We start from the raw sequence: 18,560 nt of genomic DNA, 5'->3' as shown, positions 1-18,560 counted from the left end.
AGTGCACATCCAACAGTGGACAGAGGTGTGCTGCTACGCAATTTGCATGTGTAAACATGCTCTCCATATTTTTAACCATCATACTACAATGGCCAACAGTATTAATTACTAACAGTTGCTTGCATGGTGTTATGTTCTTCGGGATAGCATAAAAGCTAGCTGGATTTCATTTACTAGTTCTTTTCACAGTTCCACACCATTTTCCGTCATGTCGGCCAACCTATGATGGCTGTCTGGGACCAATTCCATCCTGACTGTAGAATATGAGGTCTTAGGAACCCTACTGCTATCTTCAACACCTTGGGCCACCATTTTGCGGAGATGAAGAGCTCCTGCCTCCATCGGAAATGAGTGGAGGTGGATCGGGCGATACCCTTCTCGTCTCAGAATCATGAGTGTTACAATGCTGCCTTTACTATGAGGGAGCTAAATCATGCTCCCACTTCATCTCGATCCTCCGCCCCAGGGCCGGACAATGTTCACATTCAGATGTTTCAGAATCTTTCTCCTGAGGGCAAGCACTTTCTCCATCATAATTACAATCACATCTGGACAGGAGGAATGTTTCCCAGACGCTGGTGTGAAGCCACTGTCATACTGGTACCTAAGCCAAGCAAGGACAAACACCTTCCTTCTAGTTAACGCCCCATTTCTCTCACCAGCTGTTTTTGCGAGGTGGTGGAATGTATGATTCCTGCCCGGCTGTTATGATGGCTTGAGTCTCGCAATTTACTAACCACTGCACAGTGTGGATTTTGAGTACCCCTTTCTGCAGTTGACCATGTCGTCACTTTGTCAGCCCATGTCATGAACAGTTTTCTGCAGGAATTCCAAATTGTGGCCAGGTTTTTCAACTTGGGGAAAGCCTAAGACACCTGCTGGAGGATTGGTATCCTCCATACTCTCTACGCGTGGGGCTTCCATGGCCACATGCCCTGTTTCCTTCAGGAGTTCTTAAAAGACAGAGTTTTCAAGGTAAGTGTGGGGATCTGCCTCGTCGGACACCAGTATCCAGGAAAATGGTGTGCCTCAGGGTTCAGTCCCGAGTGTCGTTCTCTTTGCTATTGCCATTAACCCTATTATGGCCAGCTTCCTTTTTGTTGACTATTTTTCCACCTGTTGCAGTTCTCCACACACTCGTCTTCTTGAGCGGCGTCTTCGACATCTCAGTTGTCTTCACTCGTGGAACATCAACAATGGCTTCCACTTTTCTACTGACAAAACTGTTTGTATGAATGTCTGGCAGCACATTTGGTTTCTTCCACTGTTCTTCTTCCATTCATTGAAACTACGATATTTCTGGGACTCACGCTCAATAGAAAACTTTCTTACTCCTCCCACATATCTGACCTGGATGCCCATTGTAGGGGTTCTGTCAATGTCCTATGTGGTATCAGCGATACTTCCTGGGGAGCAGATTGGGCCGCCCTCTCCCATTTGTATCAGTACCTTGCCCATTCAAAACTAGAAAATAGGTGTTTCATTTATGCAGCTGCACGTCTGTCCCTCGTTCTTATACTATCCACAATGGTGGGATCCATTTGGCCATAGGTGCCTTTTACACTTAACCGAACTACTGCTGTCATATTGCTGTGACTTTCTCCTCGGCAGATAGGCATGCTGTTTGTCTGCTATGCCTGGCCACCCATCCTGTGCCGTCTCCTTTGACAGATATTTTGATCACCAGTATGGGGCGCATCCCTCTTCTCTGTTACCCCACCTGGAGTTTGCTTTCGGCTATTGATCTGGCGGCTTAACCTCACACTACTTGCCGCCGCTTTCCTGGTGGGTGTGAACCCTTCACCACCTTGGCTTCATGTGGCGGCATGTGTTCATGTTGGCCTTCATTCACTTCCTAAAGAAACCACTCCAGCCTCGCTCTATTGCTATAAATTTCACGACCTTCGCACGGAACTTGGTTATAGTACCTTTGTCTACACTGATGACTCTGGGACTGACTGTGGTGTCAGGTGAGCCTTCATCAATGGCACCGACGTTTTTCAGTGTTGTTTGCAGATTTTGGGCAAAGATTCTACCCCCTGTGGTCACCACTCCTCCAAAGGTGTACCAGATGTCTCCCTGGTGTTGTCTACACTTACCCATATGCTGTTGTAAATTGATTTGCTCTGTATTATGGTCAAGCCTCTGCATCTGAGAATTTTCAGCCTGCGTTTTGTGCCATGAAACAGTGGGTGGAGCGAATTCCCTTACCTTTCACTACACATCACCTGGAGACATATAATGCTCCGTTCATTGAGTGAGAATTCTTCAGTGCCTTTGCCTTTTGCCTTGCATGGCTTCAGGGCCACGCTGTACCACAACAAAATGCTCAAACACCCATTGTTGGATTCTCAGTGTCACACAATTGCCAGTTTCTACTGTAACTGGAGTGAAGATGAGCTCATATCTCGGTGGCAAGAAAGTGTGATCATCCTGGTACTGATACCAGGCAAACACTACCTTGAGATGGATAGATATTGTCCAATTTGTCTAACTAATGTTCTCTACAAGTTGCTTGAACATACGGTGAACCAGCAGCGTGTTGGTACGTTGAGTTGCAGGTTATCTTTGCTCTATCTTAGAGCTGTCTTTGCCAAGGTCGTTCTAATGCTGCCAATTTGGTCTGCCTAGAGACTGCTATCCAGTCAGCTTTTGCCTTGTGTCAACACCTTAGCACTTCTTCTTTGACTTGCAAAAGGCTTATGACACCACTTGGCATCACCATAGCCCCTTTTTCCTATATGAAGCCTGCTATAGAGTTTTGTTCGGAGTTCTTGTTACATGGTTCTTTCCAGATTCACATTGGTGCTTACCACAGAACCTCACATATGCAAGAGAATTGTCTCTCGCAGGTCTCTGTATTGAGTGTACTCCTTTTTATACTATCTCTCAATAGTACAGCTACATCTATGGGGATATTAGTGATACCCTCCCTATACGATGATGATCTTTCATGTACTATGGCTCCTCAACTGTGGGTATTGCTGAACACTTACTGCAAGACACCATACGAAAGCTGTAGTTGTGGGCTCATCCATGGTTTCTGGTTTTCAACCACCAAGACATACATTGTGCACTTCTTTTGTCATCTTACCATCCCTCCACAACCAGAACTCTTCCTCAAAAGACCAATTTCTCAGTGTGATGAAGTCTGATCGCTTTCTAGGACTCGTCTTAGATACATGGTTGGCATGGCTTTCCTGCCTTTGCAAACTTGATGGTCATCTTAATACTCTTTGCTGCCTCAGTAACACCAGCTGCAGCACAGGGGGCTCTACACTTTTGCAGCTTTACAAAGCTCTGATCCTGTACTGTTGTGATTATAGGAGTCTTAGAATATGGTGTGTCCTTGCTTTCTGCATTGTGGATGCCTGAACTAGTACACCATTGTGGTGTCAGACTCGCAACAGGTGCCTTCCAACCAGCCCTGTGAACAACCTTCTCGTGGAGGCTGGGTTCCACCCCCAAAGATCAAGCACCAGCAACTGCTTCTGAACTATGTGATACATATTTGCTGCTCTCCTGAGTGTCTGAACTACCATGCACTTTTTCCTGACAGGGAGATCCGTCTCCCACAACAGCGGCAGAGTCCCGTAGTCACGATTGCAGTTCACATGTAGTATCTCTGCTTCAAACTCCCTCCCCCATTGTCGCCTCTTGTCAGGAAGAATCACATATGCCCCTGTGGTGTGTATCCCATCCTGGATCTGTCTGCACCTATCCTTTGGATCTAAAGGCTCTGTTAATCCCATGATTTTTTGCCACCTTTTTCTGGCTGTCCACGATCTGATTTCCAGGTTCAAAAGTGGTATGTATACACTGATGGTTACACAGTCGACTGACAAACCAGATTCCCCTGCACACGTGCACAGTGCAGCGAACTATGTGCTGTACCAAGTGGGTGCAGTGTATTCAGTGCTGAGTTAGTGGCCATCACTCGAGCCCCCAGTCATGTTTGTTCTTGCACCACTGAAATGTTATTAATTGGTAGTAACTCTCTAAGTTGGCTTCAGGCTATTGCCCAGACTTTACACTTGTTGGATGCGACTATCCAGGATCTCCATTCTGACCTCCATCAAGCTGGATGGTTATTGTCATGCTCTCCTGCCATTTTTCTCTTAACGTAATGTCATATCTTATCTAGATTTTAATATATTCAAAATTAAAGAAGTCATCCTCACCCCTGCTCAGGTACAAACACATTAACATTTGCTTCTACTAAAACCAATCAGTATGGCTACATCATGAAATGCATGTTTTCATGACCAGAAACATCACAATTATTAAAAAATTTCAGGCTATTACACTGTAGTAGGGTTGATTTTCATTACAAACCCAGCTTTTCATCCCTGCCTACAGATGACATCATCTGATTGTGGTGGTGGTGGTGGTGGTGGTGGTGGTGGTGGGGTGGGGGGGGGGGTGGATGTTATGTGTAGCACAGTGAATGGAAATTCAGTGGAAATGTTCTATGTCACTTACCCGGCTACAGTCAAGTCTGAGTAAGTTGATCCCTGACAGCTGACAACATTGTAGGCACGTTGAGCTGCTATGCCCAGCCCACTGCAACTGCCAGGGATCTTAGAGTGACTCAACTGTAGCAGACTTTCATATGAGGTTAATCAATAAAGTGGTTACTGCATTGTGCACCTACTTTGAGAAACAGAAACTTAATGGTGGCTCACTTATCAAGTTGAACAAAATAGCTGATGCAGGTTTTAATGTTAATGAAAGCATTTCTGTGAAGACTGGCAGAAAATGTCAAAGAAAGAAAGAAAGAAAGCTAGAACATCAGGGGGAAAATGTTATATGGATAAATGAATTACTACGACAGGTTCATTTGCTCAGAATGCAGTAAGCTGCCATGTTTAGGATCATCATCACAGAAAGGAACATCTGACACTCAGCAAATTATTTGTCACTCTTAAGGTAGCATATCCTTTTCTACGCAATAGCACATATCTGTTTAAGAGTTCTGTATAAAGTAGATTACACTATGGATGTTTTGCAGCTGTAAATTGTTTATGGAGAGAAAGTGATGCTACAGTTGAATGAAAAAACACGGAAGACTGCAGGTTATGTTGCCAGAAATAACAAAAAGCACTCTTTCTGCAACCAGAGCACTACACAACCAAAGACCAGAAGAAAGCCATCAACCATACACAGCTCATTATGGAAAAAGCAAGGTCGAATAAAGTCATTTTTGAAAATTCAGCAGAGGAAATAATCACATTATTATCCAATGACAGTATCACTTCATGCATATGTGACTGTGATGTGTGTAATGGCAGCAGTTTTTTCACTGTTACCACAAAAAAGCAAATTCAACTGAATGTTTGGATTGCACAATTTAAGTAACCGAGTAGGAAAATTATGTTTTCCTAAGTATTGATCGTTAATAAGAAGGCTGTGAGTCCTTGGATAAATTTTTCATTGTTTGTCATATCAGATCAAGCTTTCAACAACTTTCTCTGTTGTCATCAGGAGTTATCTGCAGTCATGTAGTACTTAATTTAATTTGCCACATTATGTAATGGAGAAATCATGCCACAGAGCATTGATATCCTATCAGAGATTATATTGATGTCTATGATTGAGGAACATTGGTAGCAAAGCTGGTTTCCTTAGACTGTGGATACCACTAAGGGTGCTGCTGATGTCTCAGTTAAAATAGTTATTGCATAGCTTGCACTCAATGGCTTCTTTTATGACAAAAAAAGAATAGGTAAATGCATGGCATAAGATTTCTGTTTGTTCATGAGGCAGTGTTTGGCAGCAGCAGATTTTACAAAATAGAGGTATTTAATATGACGTCAGTACATATGACATCCGTACTATGTGCACCACTCTTAAATCATTCCTACCGACTGCCTATTTCATTTGCTGTAGATCTGAAGAAAGGAAGAGGTGCCCTACATTGATAATCTTGTGATGATTAAGCATCTGTGTTTTTGTTTCTTTATCTATCTTTCACTAATAACTGTTCTTCCAGAACAACTTTTTCAGATATCTTATCTTGGAATCTAGGTGATACTTGGCAGAAACAGTTTTGGCTGTATGGATCAGTCTTTTTAATATTGTATTCTTTTGGGCAGTATGATTATACCCTTGCAGACTGAGGTATAGGTCAGCATGGGTTGTCTTCTAGCAAACAGTGTGGCTGAGTTCATCTTTGTTCGAGCATAACACCTAAAAATAGTAATTTATCTTCTCTCTCCATCTCAGCAGTTAATTTGATAATAGTGTGCATACTATTCACATGATTAATGAACAGGTCACATCCCATGTGGTCAGATCATAGTGGTGTTAGCATAACAAATGAAGCTAGATAAACAAAGAGAAACGAATTTAACAAACGTTCTGTGAAATGCTACATGAAGATCCACTGACAAAAACAATGGAGAACCCATGGGTATTCTGTGAGTCATTTTATAAAATTTCTCACTATGCACAAAATAGGTGCTTATCAAGGTATGGCAGAACGGTTTGGTAGTTCCGGAGTGAATCTGTCTGCTTATGACTTTAATGTGTCTTCAACAGGTACTTTTGTGAACAAAGAGACCACATCCAAGCAGATTATAATTTTGCCTCAATTGACTCTGCCTCATTTCATTATGTTCCGGGCACTAGCAGATGAAAATATAATGTATTCTCAAAGTTTCATTCCAATAATGCATTGATCTAAATTCAGTAACAATTAAGTTTCTCACACCTTGAAAATTCAGAAATTTCGCAAGGAAATGCATATTTTAAACCTTCCCATACCACCTTAGTAATTTGTTGCAATGAATAAAACAAAAATGAGGTGGCGTAAGTGTTTTGTGCAGGAGGTGGCACTTCAGTTCCAAAGTTCCACATGCTAGTGTGCCAAAGCGTCAATCCTAAAGATATTTTGAATGGAGTATAATAAGAAGAAAATTTAGTTTAGAGAAATGACGATTTAAAATCATTTCAAAAGTAACAGTACTGAATAATGAATAAAATGTATACATAAATAGAAAAAAATTGTGCACAGAAAATAAGTAGTAAAATCAGTGCAAATTTTTACACAGGGTCAAACAACCTCCTGTCACTCTAGGAACTTCACATTCTCCGTTGTTCTAGTATTAAAAGTTACTATGATTTTTTTTCCTTAGTATTCATTTTTGGCATTAGATGTAACTGACATTTGTGTCTGCACCTTTTGTGTGTGCCATGAGTAGAACTATACAACATTTACAAAGGAAGTCCCATGTGTGATAATTGCTTTCACTGTTTCCAAATGATGAATAGTATCATCAAAACAAAAGCCAGTGCCGTATTTTAACAAAAAGCAAAAACAGACATGTTAATTCTGTCTGTCATCCCAAAAACTGTGATTGGATTGGATTAACAATGTTAAGGGGATCACACTATGGGGTCATCAGTCCCTATTCGGTATACATCAAGCCATTAAAGTCCTCAGAAAGGAAGGACACAGGAGACAAATCCTAAGAAATCTGACTGTAACCAAAAAAGAATAAGACCATGCGATAGAAGCAAGTAGAAGTGAGAGAGGGGCAAGAGAGTGAAGGCAGGTGAGCTACTCTGCCCAGAAAGCAGCTGGAAGCACCCAGGACATGCTACGCACGCAAATGCTGTTTTCTTATCAAAGAGAATTAACAACGCAAACAACTCAATAAAACTTCAGGAAAGAGAACAATGAAAATACAGAAAACCAATGACAGATGTAAAAGAATAAGAAGAATTAAAAACGTGGTGAGGGCAGGAGCCAGGCTGGACCACTGAGCACGGGCACCCATGGGCCCCCTGGGTTGGAGCAATTGATGAGACACCCATCCCAGTCCCTCAAGCAGCCAACAAGGCCAATGTGTACTACCTCACAAACTCATGATGAGGAATAAAAAACACTTTCACAGGCAAAACATAAAACCAAATCAGCCACTCTGGTGTCAACCACAAGCACCAGAGACAGCATGTCAGCAAGTTTAAGATTTCGCCGTAAGGTGGCCAAATTGAGGCAGCCCGGTACGAGTGGCCACCATCAGATTGGTACAACACTGGCAGTGAGGTGAGGTGGATCCTCATATCATAAGATGTGGCACATGTCAGCCGACAGAACAGTAGATTACCTGCAAGAAGCACGAGGGAAGACTGCCACATGATCATGGCCCCCTTTACCGCTCACAGTTTCTTTGGAGAAACCAGAGCACACAAATTAGTGTTCCAAGGATCCAAAAATTGATGATGTAGAGTCAACTGAAGCTCCAGTTCCAATAACTCCATCCCAAAGCTGGCGTCCTGGTAGGCAACTAGGCTAACCAGGCTGTATGTTTCTTCCCTGGGATCCCTATGATAATAAGGAAGTATGCTCTTTTGTCTTCATTGATCTTGAATTCTGGGTGTCCTTTATACTCTCTCTCTATCTCTCTCTCTCTCTCTCTCTCACACACACACACACACACACACACACACACACTTTGGGCAAGTTTAAATTTAGGGATAGAGAATGGCAAGAAATGTTTAAGATGTGCACTGTGTAGTGCGACTTGTGGAGTATATGCATTTAGATGAAATGAGCATATTGTGCACTTCTGCCACCCAGTACTCACAAAATATGTGCAGTAATTAGTGCCAAATGTGTTGGATTATCACAGGATATCGTTTTGTGGAAGTCCATGCCACATTGTTCTGTGAGCGAAATGGACGTGTAAGATTACTTTAAGAGAATAATAGACTTTAAATAAATCCTACAGCAAATATTGTTGATCACTCTCTAGACTCTTAGGCACTGTATATTACCAATGCCTTCTTCAAAAGTCACTCCATTTGGAAGTGTCATCATAAGTAAAACTCATGTCTCTTGTTTTTGTTTAAAAGTGTATTGATGTAGCACACTAATGAATAAGTGTTGCTTCATAATCTGTCTGATTAAGAATGGAATTATTCTAGCAATGTATTGTAATTCAGCAATACTTATCAGTAAGAGTCACTGTTAATTTTTACAGATGTGGATATGGCAATCAACACTTTTCGTCGTGTGCAGAAGGCAGATCCACACCGCTTAGACAATTTGGACACATATTCAAATTTACTGTATGTTAAGGAATTGAAAGTAGAATTGGCTCACTTGGCACACCACGCTTGTGAAATTGATAAATACAGAGTGGAAACCTGCTGTGTCATAGGTAACACATACTTCATTTTTTAAGTGATTCATTGAACTGTAAGTTTGCACAGTCTCTTTCATTTTGCCTGTCTGCAAGTCGGCACCTCTTCAGTATGGTGAACAGCAGTCTGTCCTTTCCATATTGTTGTTGTAAAGTGTTATAAATATTTATAAAATATTTTTGCTTTTTTATGAAATGAGGGCATATAAGTGGAATGTATGAAGCAGATTGTGATTATCCTTAGGGTTTAAGATATTTAAAAAATTTTAACATTAGTTTTTGGTTTTTCTCTACATAAAAAATTACAGAAGTTTTCTGTTTCTAATTTTATTGCCTTGGTTGTAAATATTTTGAACTTACAGAGATACTTTATATTTTATACTGTACTTTATGGCAGTAGCAAATATAAGATAACATAAGATACTATTTATACTGGGGAGGCTATCGGAATAAACACAAGAGCGTAGGCATTGTCAAAGTACTCTTTTCTTTTTCAGGAAATTATTACAGTTTGAGGTCCGAACACCAAAAAGCAGTACTGTACTTCCAGAGGGCCTTAAAACTTAATCCACAGTACCTGGCAGCATGGACCTTAATGGGTCACGAGTTCATGGAAATGAAAAATACTAATGCTGCAATACAGTGCTACAGACAAGCTATAGGTACGTAAATATGTGGCTTGAGCACTAAATCAGATATCTCTTCATTTCTTCTTCACTCCAGCTTGACTTTTGAGGATTTAAATATTTAATTATTCTGCTATTCCAGTGAGATATTTAGTATGTAACACTTACTTCAAAATTATCTCAAAAGCTGCAGGAATAAGCCAAACTGTATGCTTTACTTGAAGTAATTTTGTGACTGGCATTTCAGTCGGGTAAAATGTGGACCTGCTGTTATTCAGCTATAGCTTTTCTTCACTCTCCCACGTACTCCTTACGATGCCTGCTTTGCGGTAATACATACAAGAAGGTACGAAGGAGTGAATGGGAGGGATTTGAGGAGGGAGGCTGTTACCCATGTGTGGGATTTTGGAAAAAGATAATGCAATGAAGGCAGAACAACACAGTAACTTCATGCTTTATAATTTATTCCACTTGTTAAGGGAACAAGTTCAATCAGTGAAAAAATGAAACTTCCTGGCAAATTAAAACTGTGTGCCAGACCAAGACTCAAAACCCAGAACCTTTGGTTTACATGAGCAAGTGCTCTACTGATTGGGCTACCCATGCATGACTCACAACCTGTCCTCACAGTGTTACTTCTGCCAGCACCTCATCTCTTACCTTCCAAACACCACAGAATTTTTCCTGTGGAACTTTTGCTACTACAGCTTCTGGAGGAAAGGATATTGCAGAGACACAGCTTAGCCACTGCGTGGGGGATTGTTTCCACTCTCTGTAGTGGAGTGTCTGCTGATTTGAAGCTTCCTGGCAGATTAAAGGTTCATTCTGGAAAAGGTCCACAAGGCTGTGGCTAAGCTGTGTCTCCGCAATATCCTTCCTTCCCGGAGTGCGGAAGAGTGCATCATCCTGCAAGTTACGCAGAATTAAAGCTGTACGGACAGGTTGTGACTCGTGCTTGGGTAACTCAGTTGATCGAGCACTTACCCCAATCTAGCACATGGTTTTAATCTGTCAGAAAGTTTCAAATTGGTGCACATTCTGTTGCAGAGAGATGGATTCATTCTGGAGGCAGTGAAAAAAATGTTTGCTTGATGAGCAAATAAGAAATACAAGAACCATTTTCCATCTGACTACTCACATCCTTGACTATCCCATAGAATGTAGCCCTGTGCTTCAGAATATGCTTTATAGACCAATGAAAAGTGATACATGCTTGATGTGTTCTCATGGTCATATCTACGAAGATATTTTGGCAGTTTTATGAAAAGGGTAGATTGCTACTCACTATACAGAGTAGATGTTGAGTCGCAGGCAGGCACAGTGAAAAGACTGCTAACATGTAAGCTTTTGGCCAAGAGGCCTCTTCCCAAAGCAGACCACACACACACACACACACACACACACACACACACACACACACACACACAGTGTCTAGCTGCTGAGGCCAGCCTCAGCATCTAGAGACAATGGGGCAGTGGTGTGTGTGTGTGTGTGTGTGTGTGTGTGTGTGTGTGTTTACGTAGAAGCAGCCCTAAGGCCAAAAGCTCACATATTAGCAGTCTTTGTCATATCTGTCTGCAACCCAACAGCTCTCTAAGGTGAGTAGCTAATTATCCTTTACATTATATTTTCATTATTCCATCCCGGATTTTCCAAGGTGTTTTGGTTAAAATGTACGGTAAGTTATACATACCAGTTAAATGAAAACCTAGATATATAACCATGTCCAGTTGATAAATTGGTTTCTTCATTAGGTATTCTATGATTGAATACATGCTGTTTGCTTTTCATTCCGTATTGGTATCAGCTAAAAGCTGTGGAAAAACCAAGTCTCTGCTTGATCTGTTTACATAAAGGTGCATTTCTCTATATCAAGGGCGTGCCTTTGCAAAATTTGGAATAAATTGAGAGAAGGTAGGGGCCAAGTTGAAGTTTTTAGTTGGTCCATGAGGCTTAGTGGCTCAGTCGATAAGGCATCGCTTGTAAAAAGTAGATGTACAGATTAATTTCTGGAACAAAGTTGTGGAAAAACGCATACTCTACTGCATGAGTCAAGAGACCTGAGTGAATGATGAGTTTCTTCAATACATGGTCAATTCGTTCCCCCCACCCAGTACTATTGTTCCTTGATTGGAACTTGTACTCCAACATATCCTTGCGTATCAGCACTACTCTGCTGATCTTAGCACCTGTAAATAATTCCCCCTCCCCTCCCTTTTTCAATTAGTATTTAATCATTTGCTCGGTCATTCTTTTATCTTAAACTCTCCTCTCCTTTATTCGATTTCCCCAACCCCTGTTCCAACTTTTGTTCTAGTTGTTAACTGCATGATTAATCCCACTTTGGGTTTCTCTTTGTCTCTTTGTGTGTGTGTTGCCCTTCCCTTCATCTTTTTTCCTCTCAATTTTGGAACAAAAGGGTCTCTCTCAACTTGGGACTAACTCTTTCTTTTCAACTTCCACCAACCAGTCCCTCTTTCCACACTGAGAAAGGGACATAAAAGTACCAAAAGCTACAAATATTTTTTTCCTACTTTGTTTTTATTCCACTACCTGAAATTTCTCCTCCTGAATGTAAATGATGACCAGCCATTATGTCACTTACAGTTTAATAGTTTCCTACTAATGCAAGATTGAATTTGACAAACTTTATTACTTTGTTGCTATTCATGTCGTACTGTGAGTAAAAAGCTAGTGGCTAGCTGTCCTTTGTTCATAGATGTACTTTTGAGCATTGTAGTATCTAAAAAAATTAAATTCCAGTACCATTTTGTGTTACTTTTTGGAATGCTCCATCTTAATGTTAGAGGAGCAAGTTTATTAAAAAGAAGAAATAGAAGCAGTTTCAGTGTGGTTTGTTAGGTTTTCCATAGAGAATTTTGACCATAGGAAAAAATTTTTGCTGACAAAAGCCTTTTGTAATTAGAAGGGTGATAATCATTCTAACTGATATTCAAGCCCAGGCTTGTTTCCATCAACTATTAGTAGGAAAAGATACAACCTATCAACACTAGAGGAGAAACTGAAACGAGGAGAAATCCAGTTTCTCAGTTGCTGTGATACATACAGTCAAGTTGTGTGACACAAAATAAATGGGGATCTATTAATCTTTCAAACACACACAAGTGTTTGACAGGAAAATGTTGACAGAAGACCATAAAAAATCAAGAAACTGTACTTTGTTATCGGTAAAAAATCTAAAATGGGATGGTCAGTTATCACAATATGTTACTGAATTCAGTTGACTCAATGTGTAAGACTCTGAAACAGTACATATTCTTCACTTTCCACATTCTGGTCATTTGTTTTTTTAATTTCCAATAATCTAGGAGGGCTTATATGTCAATAGTAGTATTGCATCTCTGGTTAGAGAATGTGTAGAAACTTGTGTGACAGAATGAGGAAAAGCTTACAAAGGAAGACATTTTGAATAAAATGCTTACTGGTTATGGTTTTTTTTGGAATGTTTTTGTAAAGGCACTGTTCATGAAAGGAGTGCTAATGTGTAAATGTGCAGCTTGCTTGAAAAAGAAGTGTGAAGATGCAACAACTTGTTTTATGATTTACCGTACGAAGAAAAAACAGCATGGGAAAGAGAAAGTAATAGATACTCGTGAAAAATTATTTTAAAAACCCAAGATGAAATATGAAAGAAATGAAACTATGTTTGTAACTTTTCCAAAGACAGTCTAAACTGGAGAACAAAGAGGTGTGAAAAATCCATGTAGCTTCTCACGAAATTTCAATCACCAGCTTTCTCCTCCAAATGTTAGAATATTTTGTTGACACTGCCCTACATAGGGAGAAGTTGTCATTGTCATCATCATCAGCATAAAATAACGGAAATCAGAGCTCGCACAGAAAGATATAGGTGTTAATTTTTTCTGCGTGCTGTTAGAGAGTGAAATAATAGAAATATTGTGAAGGTGGTTCGATGAATACTCTGCAGGCACTTGAGTGTGATGTGCAGGGTATCGATGTAGGTGTAACTATTTCACCAGCACTTAAAGCTTCTGATTTCAAACTTTCTCTCCAAATGACTTACTGCACTGACATGTTGAGCGTTCCATATATTATATTATATATTTCATATGTGGAATAAAAAATAGCTTAAAGAATAGTGTAGATTCTATCAGAAGCAAACGTGACAATTACATGTCTCTCGTCACACACAACTTTTGTGCAAGTGCAATAATTATTGTGGTACATAGACATTTTGACCTAGATGCTTCTCGAAGGCTGGCAGATTTGAACTCTACCAGTTTATTTTGTGAATTATGTAAAATATAAAATATTAACTACTACTGACATCACCCCTAAACGTTCAGCATAGGGCTCATTTGCCTTTTAAGATAACTGCAGGCTGACTCCTTTTTTTGGTTTGGTTATTCATATCCCAAGAAAATTGTAACAGGCTAATACACAAGATGGCGAAAGCTGTACTCATGGCACACAATTTGCAAAGTATACATACAATAAGATGACAACAGTTGTGGGATAACAACATGCTCATATACAGATGGTGGTGCTACTACATGCACAAGGTAAAAAAGGCCAGTGCATTGGCAGAGTTGTTATTTGTACTCCTGTCAAAATGCTTCCGATGTGATTATGGCCACACAATGGGAATTGACAGACAGTGAATGCTGAATGGTGGTGGGGCTAGATGCATGAGACATGTCATTTCAGAAATTGTTAAGAAATTTGTTATTCAGGGATGCATAATGTCAAGAGTGTGCCAAGAATATCAGATTTGATCTGTCATTGCCAGTCATGACAGACAATGCAGTGATTGATGACCTTCACTTAATGACTGACAACAGCAGCGTTTGTGTGTTTTCAGTGCTAACACGGAAGGCAAGACTGCATGAAATAACCACAGAAATCAACCATGCAGTGAAATTTGGTGTTAATAGACAATGGCAGCAGACAACTGATGCAAGTGCCTTTGCACGCGATGAGTCCATGGAGTCAAGTTGTCGACAAGACACTGTGCAAGCTGGTGGTGGCTCCATAATGGTTTGGGTTGTGTTTACGTGGAATGGACTGGATACTCAGGTCCTGCGGAACCAATCATTGACTGGAAATGGCTATGTTTGGCTGCTCGGAGATTGTTTGCAACCATTCATGGACTTCATGTTCCCAAACAGTGCACTGGGCCACAATTGTTCGTGATTGGTTTGTAGAACATTCTGGACAATTAGAGTGAATGATTTGGCCACCCACATCGCCTGACATGAATCGCATTGAAAATTTATGGGATGTAATCGAAACTTCAGTTCATGCACAAAATTCTACACTGGCAACACAGTTATGGATGGCTATAGAGGCAGCACAGTTCAGTATGTCTGCAAGGGACTTCTGATGACTTGTTGAGTCCAAGCCTCATTGACTTGCTGCACTATGCTGGCTGAAAGGAGGTCCGATGTGATATTAGGAGGTATTCCCTGACTTTTGTCGCCTCAATGTGCTACAGATAATGTATGCATGCTCTTCCTGTAACATAACTGCCCCACATGCAATAGTTTAAGGAACATCTTGTGCAAGTCACTACCAAATGGGCCTCATATGAAATGGATTCAACCAAACTGGATTTAAATATTTATGCTGTGGGTAAACAAACGCCAAAATAATGGAGTCATTATCTTGTACACTTTATTACAGAAGTGGATGCTTTGCAGTACTGAAACACACTGAAATAAACCATCACAAGGGTGCTACCTGTCCCTACAGACCACGTAACAAACAGTATAATTTGCACCCATCAAACAGTAACTTAAGGTGAATAAACTGAAACTTTTAACTTAACTGTTAAGATTTATTGAGTGAATATAGTGATGAATAAGTGGAGAACAGTGTGTTTTGTGATCAGGTAGCACAGTATGATTCTGAATAACTACAGTGATAAGAAGTGGTCCCTATTTTGTTAAAGGCTACTAAATGTTGTGCCATAAACAGCCACTAAAGATGTAATTCTGAATTGAGAAAGTAATTTTAATGTCTCTCTGAATTTGCTAATACAGTGAATCATTTTCTGGAGAAGCTACAAGTCAGAAAAGAATTGCATTAACAATTTTTGTATTTATTTTATTTTTGGTGGTGACAAAACTTGAATAACAAGAGTCATTACTGTTAGGGCTCAAGCAACACTGAGCACAGGGTGGGGTGTGCTAAGTGTGTAAGTCAGCAGCACCTGGTAGTAGCTTGAATGCAATAAAACTTTTTTGTGTTGTTGTGGGAACTTTAATATAATCCATTAACAATGATTGGTGAAAGCCTTCGACTAAAAGCAATGTATTTGTTTATAAAGAAACTTTTTCTGCTACCAGTCACTTTTTCTTCTGTTTGTTTATTTCTTGCACAACATGTTTTGGTAAGTGATTCCCATTTTCAAGTGCACTTTTCGTGTCCTGTGCATTTTGATGTGGGAGATGGTGCATTATTCTGATGCCTATACCATTATATACTCTGGTGTGCGAAACTTCGATATGAAAGGAACTCTCGCAAGACTTTTCAGTGCCAAGTAACATAACTCTGTGAAACTTGAAACATACATAGAAAGAACTGATGCTATAGGAGGGAAGATAACTGAAAGAAATAAGCAATGAAACTTTCATTTAAGTACAATAATTATACTGAGGTCACCATGATTTCTTATGGTCTCCAGGGCAATACAAAGATGGGACATGGTTCTTAGTAGAGTGTCTGATCACCACAGGCAGAAACAAATATGCTCTGCAACACAATCCTGTGATGACCACAGGATTGGTAAGAAGTTATTGTGGTAGGACATTCTGTTCCTTGACCAGCACGGTTAACAACTGCTAGATGGTCGTTGGTGCATGTGATCTTCATGGGATTTAAGTCAAGGGAACAAGCAGACCAGTCCATTCATCAAATGACCTCTCATACCAGTAGCTCATGTGGGTTTTTTGGGTGTGATCTCAATTTTCTTGAAGGATACTTGTAATTTTCTTTTTAAGGTGATTTTAAATAAAAGAAAAGAAAAGAAAAAGAAAGAAATAAAAAAAGTGACCTGGGCATGAACGTCTCCATATGAGCCCCCTGTGGATCCGGGGGTTAGAATAGGCCCGAGGTATTCCTGCCTGTCGTAAGAGATGACTAAAAGGAGTCTTACAAGTTCCAGTCTTTATGTGATGGTCCCTTGTAGGGTTTGACCTCCATTTTTCAAAATTTTCCCAAAGAGCGAGCCAGTTGGGGAAGGGTGCCTTGCATGGTGCATAGTGTCCATCGTGTGCTGAGACCTCTCGCATCCTTTGTCAATGTGGATCTGCACTTCCACTCATTCTCCAGCTGTAGGGTGAGGTCACCCTCCTCGATGTGTTTTCCTCCATCCTCTGTGCAGTATTGCTTTCTGCATTGTTGATGGACTTCTTAGCTCTTTTGCACCTGATATCCATCATGATAGGCAGTCCGTTGTGGTGTGGCCGCCATGTACCCTGTGGTTGTAGCCCCTGACCACACAGGGATTGCTCTGCTGATGCCTGCGCTGTTAACTCCCCATGTGTGCCAAGTAGTAGATGCCCGTCACCCTGGGGCATCGGGACTCCCGGAAATGGCCATCCTGCCAGGTGGCCTGTGCTGCAGCTGGGTGGTGCCTGTAGGAAGGCCCCCTGGTCAGAGTGGGTGGCATCAGGGCGGATGACATGCCACAAAGTGTAGTACGTTATCTCTTGCTGGTGGGCAAACACCAGCAGTCTCTAAGCAGTCAAGGTCTAACTTCAATGCTAAGAAATACAACTCTAAATCGTTCCCTTCCCTGGCCACACCATGAGGGGAACAGCAGGCTAAGGATGGCAGCGAAGCTTATTCACCCCAGTACGTCGTATGTACAAGAGTTGATGGGGAATCTTTCTTGTCAATGAACCCTCAGTTTTTTGTGGAGCATTTAGAGGACAAGTTTGGGAAGGTGGAAGGCTTGTCCAAAATGCGGTCAGAGTCGGTCTTTATCAAAACAGCATCCTCTTCCCAGTCACGAGCACTACTCGCCTGTGAGAAGCTGGGGGATGTTTCTGTTTCCATCATGCCCCATAAGAGCTTAAATATGGTCCAGGGTATCATATTTCACAGAGACCTTCTTTTGCAGTCTGGCAATGAGCTGTATGCCAATTTAGAGTGGCGAGGTGTCTATTTCATCTGGCGTGTCCACCGGAGTCTGAGGGATAATCACATTGCCACCATTGCCTTTGAGGGTGGCACATACCCGAGAAGGTCAAGGTGATGGTCTACTGCTGTGACGTAAAGCCATATATCCCTCCCCCGGATGCTGTGCTTTAAGTGTGGGAAGTTCAGCCATATGTCTTCCGCTGTAATTCCAAGCATCACCTGTCAGGATTGTGGGCGTCCTTCACATCCCAACACTCCCTCTGCCCCACCTCCCATCTGTGTCAGCTGTGGAGAGCACCATTCGTCTTTCTCACCAGACTGCAGGATTCTCCAGAGAGAAAGAAAAATAATGGAATACAAGACCCTGGACCGACTGGCCTACACTGAGGCTAAGAGAAAATATGAGAGGCTACATCCTGTGCGTATGACATCAACCTACACCGCCGCTATGACAATGGTTCTACCATCTTCTGATCTGCTGCATAGGGTTGGCTCTCAGAACCGTCAGACTCCACCTGCCCTCTTGATGTTGGGGGGCACTTCTCTCCCTGTTGCTCCTGCACAACCTACTTCAGCAGCAACACTCCACCAACGACACTCCACCAACGATCAAGAACATCAGTCCCCACTTCCCAGCCAGAGAAGCGTAAGTCTTTTT

The 18,560-nt window shown here is 41.2% G+C and overlaps 1 protein-coding gene across 5 annotated transcripts in view; it reads left to right on the top strand.

Annotated features, from left to right (window-relative positions):
• LOC126161418 (cell division cycle protein 23 homolog) overlaps positions 1-18,560 on the top strand; it is a 100,611-nt gene that overhangs the window by 51,436 nt on the left and 30,615 nt on the right. For all 5 annotated transcript variants that reach the window (XM_049917208.1, XM_049917207.1, XM_049917211.1 and 2 more), the window contains 2 exons: positions 8,988-9,167; positions 9,647-9,811. In XM_049917208.1, the coding sequence (XP_049773165.1) occupies positions 8,988-9,167; positions 9,647-9,811 (345 nt within the window). The remainder of the gene's footprint in view (positions 1-8,987; positions 9,168-9,646; positions 9,812-18,560) is intronic.

The sequence above is a fragment of the Schistocerca cancellata genome, chromosome 2 (genome assembly GCF_023864275.1).
Source record: "Schistocerca cancellata isolate TAMUIC-IGC-003103 chromosome 2, iqSchCanc2.1, whole genome shotgun sequence".
NCBI lineage: Eukaryota > Metazoa > Arthropoda > Insecta > Orthoptera > Acrididae > Schistocerca > Schistocerca cancellata.
The sequence above is the reverse complement of the archived record's forward strand: the minus strand, read 5'-3'. Positions and strand labels throughout refer to the sequence as shown.